The sequence below is a fragment of the Ovis canadensis genome, chromosome 2 (genome assembly GCF_042477335.2).
Source record: "Ovis canadensis isolate MfBH-ARS-UI-01 breed Bighorn chromosome 2, ARS-UI_OviCan_v2, whole genome shotgun sequence".
Classification (NCBI taxonomy): Eukaryota; Metazoa; Chordata; class Mammalia; order Artiodactyla; family Bovidae; genus Ovis; species Ovis canadensis.
The window spans coordinates 132042507-132055467 of record NC_091246.1 but is presented as its reverse complement, the minus strand read 5'-3'; the positions used below and the strand labels follow the sequence as shown (position 1 = coordinate 132055467).

General features: G+C 36.4%; 1 protein-coding gene across 1 annotated transcript in view; it reads right to left on the bottom strand.

The window, feature by feature from the left end:
• The window catches only part of NCKAP1 (NCK associated protein 1), a 110660-nt gene extending 97699 nt beyond the window's left edge, over positions 1-12961 (bottom strand). Inside the window, exon 1 of the mRNA XM_069577044.1 lies at positions 12251-12961. Coding sequence (XP_069433145.1) covers positions 12251-12358 — 108 coding nt within the window. The 5' untranslated portion in view covers positions 12359-12961. The remainder of the gene's footprint in view (positions 1-12250) is intronic.

Here is a 12961-nt window from a genome sequence, read left to right as displayed (position 1 = left end):
TTCAGTGGAAAAATAAGTGGTTATATAGTCTTTCCTTGGAATTAATTTAACCTTTTTCCACACTACTCACTGAGCCATATTTAAACAAACTACACTGGGAGACAGTATGCCATAAAGATTAAGAATACAGACCCTGGAATAGAAGACTAAATTTCAGTCTTCATCACTTACTATCCATGGGACAATCCATACTTGAATATATTATGACACATCTCCTAATCTCAATTTCTTCATGTGTAAATGGGGAAATTAGTATTTACCTAATAGCTATAATTATAATTACCTAAGTAAAAGTCTCATGTGAATAGTAACCACTGAATAGTCTTTATCATAGTAAACAGAATTAGAAATAATCACTAAGATTCTTGCCTCCAATCATTATTATTTACCCCAAGTCTAAACATAACCAAATTTGCTTTACTCATAGAAAACGAGGAGCCTAGTAGTTAAGAACATGAGTTATAAGATAGGCTGTCCATGTTCAAATCCTGGCTCCTAGCTATAACTGTAAACGAGTAATTTTCTGTGCCTCAGTTTCATCTGTTAAACAAATCATAATTGTAATCTACCCTAAAAAGTTTTTGCCCATTAGATTAGTATCTGTGGGTGCTTGTGGGTGTGTGTGTGCATTGCTAAGTCACTTCAGTCATGTCCGACTCTGTGCGACCCCAGAGACGGCAGCCCACCAGGCTCCCCCATCCCTGGGATTCTCTAGGCAAGAACACTGGAGTGGGTTGCCATTTCCTTTTCCAATGCATGAAAGTGAAAAGTGAAAGTGAAAAGTGAAAGTGAAGTCGCTCAGTTGTGTCCGACCCTTATCGACCCCATGGACTGCAGCCTACCAGGCTCCTCCATCCATGGGATTTTCCAGGCAAGAGTACTGGAGTGGGGTGCCATTGCCTTCTCCAGTGTGTGTGCATATGAGCAGAATTTTTAAGGGTATCTGGCATACTACATTCACTCAAAAAATGCCAATAAAAAAACACAAGATTCACAGACACTATACAAGAGTACTAGGCACCATTTCATTTTTTTCTGAAATCAACCTACTCGAGATACCAATAGAGACACTTGCAAATACTCAGGCAAAAAAAAAAAGTGCAAGAAAAAAAAACAAAACTTGACTAAAAGCTAGTATTTAGGTAAATACATCTTGCCAAAAAGCCATTCTTAATAATTAACTGAAGAATAATGTCCTACCATACTGAAAGAATACAACAATATCCCAACTAACCAGATGTCTCAGTTTATAGAGATTAAATCTTCACTCAACTCAAAATTTTCATTTTAATGATACCAACAACAAAGAAATCATAATAACCTATATTTTAAAAACACAGCCTGCAGTTGGTACACCTAAAACTCTTACTTCGTCCTACTACAGAAACATTACACAAAACTCATCTTTCATTCTTGAAAGTATTACCCTTTGAAATAACATGTTTAAGAAAATGATAGGGGATTCCTTGGTGATCCAGTGGTTATAACTCTGAGCTTTTACTGCAGAGGACCCAGGTTCAATCCCTGGTTGGGGAACTAAGATCCCACAAGCCACGAGTTAGAGCCAAAAAAGAAAAAGAAAGAAAAAAAAATTGAATATACTACTATACTTAGTTATCAGTATATTCCAGAAAGGCTTGCCACAAAGACTGAATCAAAAGGTTTGATCAATTCAAACTAGAGTACATCTAACCTGTCCATCACCCCACCCTCCAAAAAAAAGGGGAGTAAAGGACAAAATTTTGTCTAAACCCCTGAATCTCATCTCTACAAAAGGTGGAAAAAAAAAAAAAGTTTTTTGAATAATTGGTTAAGGGATTGCCCAAATGGCTCAGTGGTAAAGAATCCACCTCCCAATGCAGGAGGATCTAGGTTAGGAAAATCCCCCAAAGGAGGAAATAGGAACCCACCCCAGTATTCTTGCCTGGGAAATCCCATGGAACAGAGGAGCCTGGAGAGTTACAGTCCATGGGGTCACAAAAGAGTCAGATACACTTAGGAACTAAAACAACAACAATAATTGGCTAAAAGGGCTATTTCATCAAGAAGCACACAGGAAACTACATCTGTAATCTCAGAATTGTTTTAAAGAGCACCACTCTAAAACCTTATTTTATCTTGACTCAGCATGACTTCATAATGCATAAAATACCAGAATTTAAAATTCCAGAACATCTAAAGCAAATTTAAATATTTATACACTTAAATTTCCAGTTTTCAGAACTGAAACTTTGTTTCCCATGAATATTCTCATTATCTTTAAATTTAACAAAGCTAAGACTAATCTAGCAGATAAAATTATACTAGTGTTAAAGGAAGTACTTAAATGTAATAATTAATAACTGTCTCTAAGTGGATCACAGCCCATACAGCCTTAGGCAAGTTGCTTCCCTGAGCCTTAGTACTTTAACCCACAAATTAAGGATACTATTATTACCTACTTAATAAGGTAGGTTGTTCAGATTTTTAAAAGACAAAATACACAAAAAGTGCTTATTCCAGGTGCCTGACACACAAATTCTTATGAGTTTTAATTATCTTCTATTTTTTTTAAATAGAACTTTTCACAACAGATGGATATCTATAATGAGTTCCTAATTATCAAAAAAGACCACACATTTAACCAAATTAGTGTTGTCAATTCAGTATTTCTTAGTTCACCTCTTCACAAAACACAAATATAACGTTATTATCCAAAATAAACAACAAAGACGTTTCAGGAAACCACATATTATTTTATTCAGGCCACAAAATAGACATCTTTGATTAAAAACCTCAAAATCAGACTTAAAATAGTTTCAAAGTATGACTTTTCAACAAATCTTCCTGCCAAATCTACCACTGAAATCCCTTCCGAGGTCTTTCCTTGGGTTGTCACAACACAGATTACGTACCACAGCTTAACTTTGCACGGTTAACATTACAGATTTTTCCAAGAACTTCCTTACCACAATGTTTAAAAAATAAAAATTGAAAGTACAGAAACAGTCCTCTATCCATAAGAGATTAAGCAACAATCAAGAGAAAACAAACGATAGTGATTATGTGTCAAGAGTAAAAGGAACATTCACTAGGCAACTGTTGCATGTAAAACACCTTGGTTTAGAAATTATCTAAATCTTTATGCAACAGACAGAAAAGGAGCATCAGAAATTAAGTGACTCGCTCAGGGCTTTAAGATTACTAACTTTGAGTACTCAAGTATTTCAAAACACTAAAAACAAAACAAACAAAAATACACTAAAAACATTTACTAAAAAATATATACACCAAAAAAAATATGTAAAAATTGTTCCATTCTTTCAATACCTCAGCTGCTCAAAATTTTTATTGAAGTAATCATTATTAAAGGAAAAAAAGTCTGATTGCTTCAATCAGTTTTATTTTTTAATTTCCAGTCTAACTTAAAATACATTCCTTTGCCAAAATATTATAGAACAAAATAATTTATTCTAATACAGTAACTTAACTGGAAAAAAACATGAACAAAATCCCAGGGATCAGAATGACAATGCTATTTGTGAGAGTATAGGAAAGAAATCAGCCTCACCTGAATCGTATTAGGAAAGAGAAAAATACAAAATGTGACCAAGATGAAAGATGAATTTAACTTTTACTCCACAAACAAGAAATAATAAACCTGTTTTAAAGCAGGTTTTGCAAAATTGAAGTACAAGGGGACTAAAATTCTCCCTTGAGTCTTCAACAAATTGATATTAATACCTAGAGGAAAAATGGACATCACTTAAGACCATGGATTGTAAAAGGAACTTGCTTATAACTCTTTTATTTTCTAATCTGAAAAATAATGAACTTCAGTGTGCAACTTTCCAGTAAGTATTAAAAATATCTTAAAAAAACACCCCAAAACCTATCAAGACCAAAACAAGCCTCAAACTCTAAAAATACTGATTAAATTTTTCACTTTTTTTCATGCATATCACCCACATTTTGACCAATGAATCTGCCTGCAACTTCCCCCTTAAGATTGGGTAGGTGAAAAAAAAGGGGGGGGGGGCAGGAGAAGAAGAAAAGTAACCCACTTCTATAGTTTGGATTAAAAAACTTGATAGGAAAGTAAATGGAAATTATTGGAAATGCTTTAAAATTAATGTAATCTTATAAATCATCTCTTATAGAGTCAATAATAGCCAATTTAAAGGTATATAAATATGATTATTGTTTCCTAAGAACAAGTTCTCAGAAAATCATATTTTCTCATTATATATTTCAAAATTCTTTATTAAAAATTTTAATAAATCAAAGTTTCTAATTACCATTCAATACTCAAAAAGATGTCTATGTTACTGTTTTCAAACATTTCTCAGCTTCTCATATACAGAAACATTTCAGTTTATATCCAACAAAGAGTAAGGGTTATATGTGGTTACACTGTTACTATTCTAAAAGAAGTTGATCTTTAAAGGACTGCTGGGAAACATACTCCTGAAGAACAAACACTTATTTTGTATTAGCAGCAAGTAGATATCAAACTATAATACCAGGCAGTAAAAAGGAATAATTAAGTAATGTTCCTAAAGATGGTATTGAGCTGGCTTTATTAGGAAAAAGTGAACACTTAGTAACTGCCCACTATGTTTCAAGCTCCAGAAATACCCAACATCTATTCACTAAGGTCTTACTCTTGTGCCAGGCACTATACTAGCACTTTGTGAATTAACCCATTTAATTCTCAACTTTATAATGCTAATTAAAGAGTATTCCACATGTGGGAAAACAGGAATATCTAAGATTGCAAGAATTAGAGTCAATAAGACTAACGTGGCTTAGAAAACCAAAAAATGTAACTTGAAGTGTAGGAGAAGCTGAGAGCAAATAAGCACCCTGTAGATGGTTTTGCTAGTACAGAGTCTATGTGCAGCCAAGCATTCCAGGAATTTAGTTATCCCTCAAAATCAAAATTAAATCATTGCAATTATCAGAAAAAGAAATCAGAAGTATTAAGAAGTTAACTTTACTTATTTCAGTGGTTCTTCAGAACAACTTCAAGGGCTTTCGCTTATTCAGTAGATTTGGGTCATGATCCAGATGTACTTTTAAAAACCTTTTAAAATGATTATGTTATGTATTTCTAACCAAGAACCAAGGAGCTCCTCAATTTATAAATAAAGGAACTCTAACTCAGAAAGATTAAACAATTTGTCCTAAGTTAAAAAAAAAAAAAGTACCAAAGTTTTATCTAGAATCTAGCCCTCTCAACCCACAGAATGCTACAAGTATAGGGGGGTGGGGGGAACAGAAGTTTAGAGTCTATATGCCAGCAAGAAGGATTAATACAGGACTTTCAAACTTTATATATTTTATATCTTTATATATTCTACTGAACAAAAGTTCGGAATCTTGAATGATTGACTATTCCTTGTCATTGCCTAGCTGAAGTTTCTATTCATACTTCAAAACCAAGCACAAAAGTCACTATCTCTTCTTCCCATCTTCCCCAGACAGGAATCTTTAACTCCGTTCTCAAGATACCCACAACAACACTTAATCACTGCATTTTAGTTAATTATCTACACATCTGTCTCACCCACTGCAACAGGAATTTCTTGGCACTGGAGACTGTATCTTAATTTGTTTTCCCAGTGTCCAGGAAGCCATTCAACAAATGAATGAATGAAAAGAAAACTCCCAATGTTTGCTACTAACTGAAAGAATAGCTCATAATATGACTTCCAAAGTTTTATTAAAGATACAATTTTATTACTGTCAAGTATCTAAAATAATCAAGTATGCAATATTTTCCAATACTTAAAACAAAATATTCCTTCAAAAACTTTAACCCGTTATTTATTTCAAAACTATTAAAAATGTTAATGATTCAAATAAAAGTTACTGTCATTCAGTTCTCAAGAAGATGTCTATGCCATTTTCTGCTGTTCAACTCTCCTTACAAACTTGCAATTTAAGAGATTATTAAGTTTAACTTGTTGAAGTAAAACATTTCATTACAATAGTATTTAAAGAAATGTTTTAGAAGATTCTGTCATATTAAGTGAGTCAAAATTAATAATTACAATACTGCAAATTCCTAACAGGATCAAAATTAAGACGATTTTACTACATTTACCAAAAATGACAATATTAAAACCAGTCAACAAAAAAACATATCTTGGGAACAGAAAAGAATAGTACAAATTTTGTAAAGTTCAAGACAGAAAGAAACACACTTATTGATTGCACTTCCTTAATGGCATTTATTTTATTTCATGCAGGGTTTTTCAATGGAAAAAAAAAGTTGCCATTTGACTTTAAAAATCCAAACACAGAATGTATCTTTGAAATCTCAAGAGACAAAGCCTCTTCAATGAAAAGATGCCTGTACACACCCTTACAATGAAGCAGGATAAGGGCGGTCTCACTGTCTGAACGCACACCTTCTTCCTGTTTTATGTGCTCTTCCCTCAAGCAACAGTTTCTTTTAGTTTTCAGTTTTCTTAGTGTTATTCCTGTGGTTAGTCCTCTCAGTTTGTGCTTTTAATATGTCATGGGCTAATTTTAGAAATAATCACAAAGAAAAAAATCCATATAATATGAAAAGTAAATATAAAATATTTGTAAGTTCCCCAAAATGTCAATAAATTGAATTTTTAAATTTCCTAATTCTAAACTATTTCTCATTTCAATATACTACAAAGCTAAATAGAAGTATTTAATAATCACTGGTGGACTGTTAATTACAACCTCAATGCCTTTTCATAACAAACCCATACAAAGTTCATCTAAAAGTAGTCTACAGTAAATAAGAAAATTATTTCTAGAATTGCCTATTTCTTTTAGGTTAAGATTATTGTGTGTTCAAAATTATATGTGCCAGAAAAAATTCACTAATGATTATAATCTAATGACAAAAATAAAGAGCCCAGACTCAGCAGTTAAGAAAGAAAGGAGTCAATCCAACCTTTCATTTTTCAGAGTAAGACTTGGACAAGTTAACCAAATTCAACTGCTTTATCTAGAGAATAAATCACAGATCTAGAGAATAAATCACAGATCTGTGGACAACTAAAAGAAAAAAAAAATTTTAATTTAGGATATAATAGAGTCAATAAATAGCTAGCATTACTTTTACTTTTATTACATGTTCTTTTTTGCTAAAGAAAGACATAAAAGGGAAGTCTGGCATGCTGCAGTTCATGGAGTTGCAGTCAGACATGACTTAGCGACTGAACAACAACAAAGAGATGAAACTATTTTTAACATATAAATGTATATCTACTGAACATGATCTGAAATTATTGTTGGAATTTACTTAACACTCACACTGCAAGTAAATTATCAAACAAGAATACAAATTAAATTTTCAATCACCCTTGCCAGTAAAGACAAAAATTTTCAATACCAATACTTTCTCATCTGAGCCTTCTCATTTTCAACATATTGCATGTAGTTAGCTAAATATATCCATCCCTTTAATTTTCTTAAAATATAAATATACAAGCAACAGATTAAGAATCCTAATTTTATTTATATGTAAACTGTACCATGCTGCTTCTTCAACTTTATTTTTGGAAATAATCTATTTTAGTCATAATATAATAAAATATACATGCACATATGTTAGCATTTGTACAAAAAACTGTATAAGTATACACAGCTCATTTTTTAAAAGTGGGAGATGAACAGGCAGAGAATTTCTGAAGTCGTATTTGAGTTTTGACAGTAACAAGTATTCCTCTGTAATCATTTAAAAAATTTATTATTTAAGTTATTTAACAATTCCACAAGGGAAACAAAAGGTGGACAATTTACCACTGACACTTAAAAATAATAAAAATAAGCCTCTTTCCTAAGTAGTTTTCAGTGATCTTTATCTCCTCAGCCTACCATCCAGTATAACAAGAAACAGAATTATCTATCAAATACTCGTTTTTACAAGCAGCTTCCTTGAAAAGTAAAGTTACAAACAGAGGTAGAAGGATTTGTTTACATAAATATATACATGTTTTATATATATATAGAACTTAAATACAGATGATGGAGAGACAATGCTTTAACATGTTTAAGGATTTTGATAATGAAAATCTCCCTGGGGAAAAAATTTTATAGGTACTAACAGTACTTCTACAACTTTCCAGAATCCAGTCTTTGGAACATGCTTTCTTCTCCTGATTAACCCATACAGAAAATAAGGCCCTTAAATGAAGAGAAATCCAACATTGAAAGGGAAGACTAAAGCAGATTCCCCTTTCTTTACCCTGCCTGCATACTTCACATACATTTTTTTACCTCCATTAGATAAGCAGATATCAGGTAAAGACTTTCAATTTTACACTGCTATTAACTTCTTTACTCATAAAATAAACTTATTCAAAATCATGGGCAAAAGCCTGTAATAAAAACACTCCATTAAAAAGAAGTTTGCAATAGCTGGATAGGTATTTTCACCTTTCTGTCCTTTAGAATTGAAGCAGTAATTTAACAAGTTGAAAAATATGAAAAGTATTAACTGAGATCTTTTTGGTACAGAATTATCAAGTTCATGTTGGTGATGGCATAGGAAAAAATAGAAAAAATGAACAGGGAATAAACATACACACACACACAAAATTAAGCTCAGCTAAAAAAGGCTTCCTTTTTGGAGTTTTGGTGTATGTGTTTGCTAGACAGCAGTAAAATTTCAGAAAAAAACAAATGTTGCTCCCAAAAGTTACTGACAGCCCTAAACAAATACCATCTTACATTCATAGAAGTTTTAAACTATTTTCACATTGTTATAATCTTTTATCTTCACAATCCTGTGCAGTAGACAGATCATGTATTACCATCCCTATATTAAGAAAAACTAAACTGAGCTCAGTTAACTGTTTAAAATGGGCCTTAACTTCTACTTTGTAAAGATAACATAATCAGAGTTGGAACAGACTTGAGTGTTCCTTTCAGTTAATTTTCCCCCATTTCACAGATGAAAAACAATGAAGCTCAGGGAAGTCAAGATACCCACCCAATATTACAAAACTCTCAGTGACATACTGAAGACTGGAAGGCAGGTCTCCTAACTTCTGGCTTGATACTCTTTACTTCCACCACACTGCCCTGCCATGTTACAATGAGTGATATACAAGTAGGCTGAAATGTTAAAAGTCACTATATAAGTGGGTAGTAGTATTAGCTCCAGAAAAGGGAAGACATTTTTAATTTTTAAAAAATTTAAGACATTATGAAATAAATAAATTTAAATGTAAAACTACCTACCACCTTCGCCTTTTTCCCCTAAAATCCTCCTTCACATCTTAAATCTCTGATTTGATTACAAATTCTTAAATTTTTCATAACCTGTACATATTTGTTCGTTGTTTAATCACTCAGTGGTGTCCCGACTCTTTTGCGACCCTATGGACTATAATCACAAGGCTCCTTTGTTGGTGGGATTTCCCAGCCAAGAATACTGGAGTGGGTTGCTATTTCCTTCTCCAGCCTGTATATATTAAGATATCAAAAATTACTCAATTGATAAAATTTTACTTCAAAAAGCAAAATATTTTTCAGGGGCCATGTTACATTCCCCTAAGTATTAAAGCCTCTTATTCTTGGTTATAGTAACTTATTTTATTGCTACTTAAGTCACTGAAATATTTTTCACTCTATATGCTCACTAAAATATTGCCATTGCAGACTTTTAGTTGAAACAGTAATCAGATCTGATAGACAATCTAATGAAAACATGAATTAATGAAAATGTGGTAAATGACTGGCAGACATGTATTATGCAGTAGAAGGGTTTTTTTTTATTTTTAGGACTATAAGAGATTGAGATTGAAAAGATTACGTGGGTTTATACTGCCATAAAAATGTAGACAGCAGGAACCTTATAAACACATGGTAAACAGATCTTAATCACTTTTGGGGGCAAGATTTTTGAACAAATGTTTCAATCCCAGCCAGCCAGGAAGATATGCCAGCCTTTATACACAGCTCTATACAGGCTTAAAGACTCAAAATCCATCTGATGTATTTGTATATAAAATCACATGAGGAGGGCAGATCAAAAGCTATTATTATTAAAATTAGAGCAAGATTACACACACACACACACACTCATATATATGTTGCATATACATATATACATAATATGCCTAATATAGTCATCCTTTTCAACAAGTCCTAACTGAAAGCTTCATGGACCACATAAGATCCCAAGTACTAGTAATTCAAAAATGAGTAACACAGTCCCCACTGAGTGGGAACTCACAATCACTCAGATAAGGTAGAAGTATTTCTCAAGAAATTATAAATGTGTTAAGTGCTGAAATATAACATTTCAATAATTCAAAATATTAGACACTTGATCAATTCACTTTAAATTGTACTAGTTCAATAAGGCAAGAGCCTAAAGTTTCTCAAAAGAGGAAGTGAAAAAATAGGCTTTTAAGAAAAGGCAGTGAACTGAAGTGTTTGAACGCTTAGAATTTAGTCTAATCTTCGATCATTTATGAAGATGAAATTTGTAAAATCTTACTATTTTCATGACATAAAAATGTGTAACGAATGCTTTAAAAAGAGGAATTTTGCCTAAATACCCGAATCACTTTTGATGTTACTCTCACTTCCTCTTTTGGAAACCATCATAACCATTTCCTTTAACCACAATACCACACCTCTGGTAACTTTTAGCGATGTCTTGTTTTTTTTTTTGTTTTGCACAAAGATCATATAGGAACGAATTTCCAAGTTAAGGAGCATCTCACAAAAAAGTTCAGGTCAATGAACCTGTAAATAATACTATCTAAAATTATTACAAACTTACATAAACTTATAACCAAGTCTCTTCTCAGTAAATGTAAAGGGTTTCATTGGAATGACCCTGAGCTCCTGTCACACAAAATATAAGCGTGAAGAGGCATTTTACTTTCCAGAGTGCACTAGGTTTAAAGTCAAAAAATCCTCATATTCTGGGAAGCCAATGGAACACAGCCATCGCTACACAAAATTTGTCCCTATTAAAACAGGACAGTCTTCTCTAGAATTTCAAATGGCTGAAATAGGTCAGTTTTATATTGAACTCCATCATACAAATTTTTAAGTATTTTTTTCTTCAAGAGCCCTAATTCACAACGGCTACTACTCTACTGCTACGATTAAACTAAAAGGAAATATTCAAAATGCATTAAAAAGCCAAAAAAAAATTATGAAGATATAACATTAAACACACACTGGAAACTGTCAGGACCTAGCTTGCATCAAAAAATCTTAAGTTTTCTCCTTATCAAATTACTAAAAACTTACTAACTTTGCCTTAAAAGGAATAGAATTCTGGTCTTTCTTTTCTAAAATAAATTAATGTAATATTTGCTCTTTCAATCTATTCTTCTTAACTTCAACTCAGCCTTGCATTCCTTAATCTTGCGAAAGCCATGTACAGACTTTCAATGGGCCTATTAGCTAGAGTTACTCAAATGATCAGACTACACCATAAAATCAGCATAAGAGCAACACAATCACAGCTTTTATTTTGTATAGATACCGAACGTAAAGAAATTTAAGAAACGATGTTTCGGTATTATCGACATGGTTGGAAAAACTAAGATGAGGAGGAGTAAAGAGAAAAGAGAGAAGGTTGTTATTCCTGTCCTAGTGACTCACAACCCAGAAGCATTTCAGGAGAAAACTGGTTCCACCCTCACTCCCACCTCCTTTCCACCTTCAAAATGAAATAATTCCAAATCGTCAACACACTCTTAAATGGCTTTTATTTGGCAATCCAAAATAAAATGGCCAAGTGGAGGAGATGTAGGGCTCATCCAGAAGAGCCATTCCCTTCTCACATTCCCACTTACATACCAAAAGAACTGAGGGGAAAAAAAACCCCAAAACTGCTACCATCTCCGCCAGATTTCTACCATTCGATCTCAGTTACGGAACACCCAAGTTTTCCTATCCCCCTCCTAGGATCTCATCCATCCTCCTCCCTTTCGCGCAGACCCAGTTCCGGGGGCCGGGGCGCCGAGGAGGGGGCGGCAGCGGCGGCGGCGCCCCGCACCCCGCGCCGGGCCGGCCAGTTCCCAGTGCTGGGAGCGGGTAAATGGCTCCTCTCCGCCCCTGGCCGGCCCGCGAGCCGGCGGGAGAGACGCCACGGCTCCGCATTAGGCCGCGGCGCATCCCGGCGACCCCGGTGGGGCCTGCGGCCGCGAGGCCGTGCTTCCTGCCCCGGGCGCCGCCCGCCGCCCCCACTGCCCAGGCCTCCGCTGCCCTCCATCCCGCCCCCGCCGAGGCCTCGCCGGCCCGTGCGCACCTTCTTGATGTTGTAGAGGCGGGTGAGCATGCCGACGCCCCGGTCGTTGAGGATGGTGAGCTTCTCCGCCAGCTTCTGCTGACTAGGCTGCAGCACGGAGCGCGACATGGTGGTGGTGGTGGTGGCGGTGGTGGTGGTGGTGGTGGCGGTGGCGATGGTGGGGCCGGCGCCGCCGGCCTCGCGCCCAGTCACCGGCCCGCGGCCTCCGCAGCTCCCTCGGTCGGGCCTCCTCCCCTCCCGCCCGTGACCTCCGCCTCAGGGGAGCGCGCCCATGGCTCTCGCGCCCCAATCCCGTGCGGGTGGACAGAGCGAGCCGCGGCGGACGCCTCGTCGTCCCTCTCCCCGCAGCAGCCCGCGCCCCGGCGGCCTCCTGCCTTCGGTCCGCAGCCCTTCCGTCCCCACCCCGGGCGCCCTCCGCCCCAGCCCCCACCACCGAGCCGCCTTCCCCGGCTCCTCCACTAGGTGTGGCGGAGGCGGCGGCGTCTCCGGCGGCTGAGAACGAGGCCGTTTCCCCGCAGCCCCGGACGAGCGCTCGGTCACCTGATCTGCCGCGCCGGCGCCCTCGCGAGGCCGGACGGGGAACTGCGCCTAGTGGTGGGGGCGCGCGGGCGGGAGCCTCGGCCCGCCTCGCCTGGCCTCGCTGCAGCCGCCGCTCGGGACGCGGCTCCGGCTCCACACCCGACCCAACCCGGCCTGGCCCGCCCACTGTCC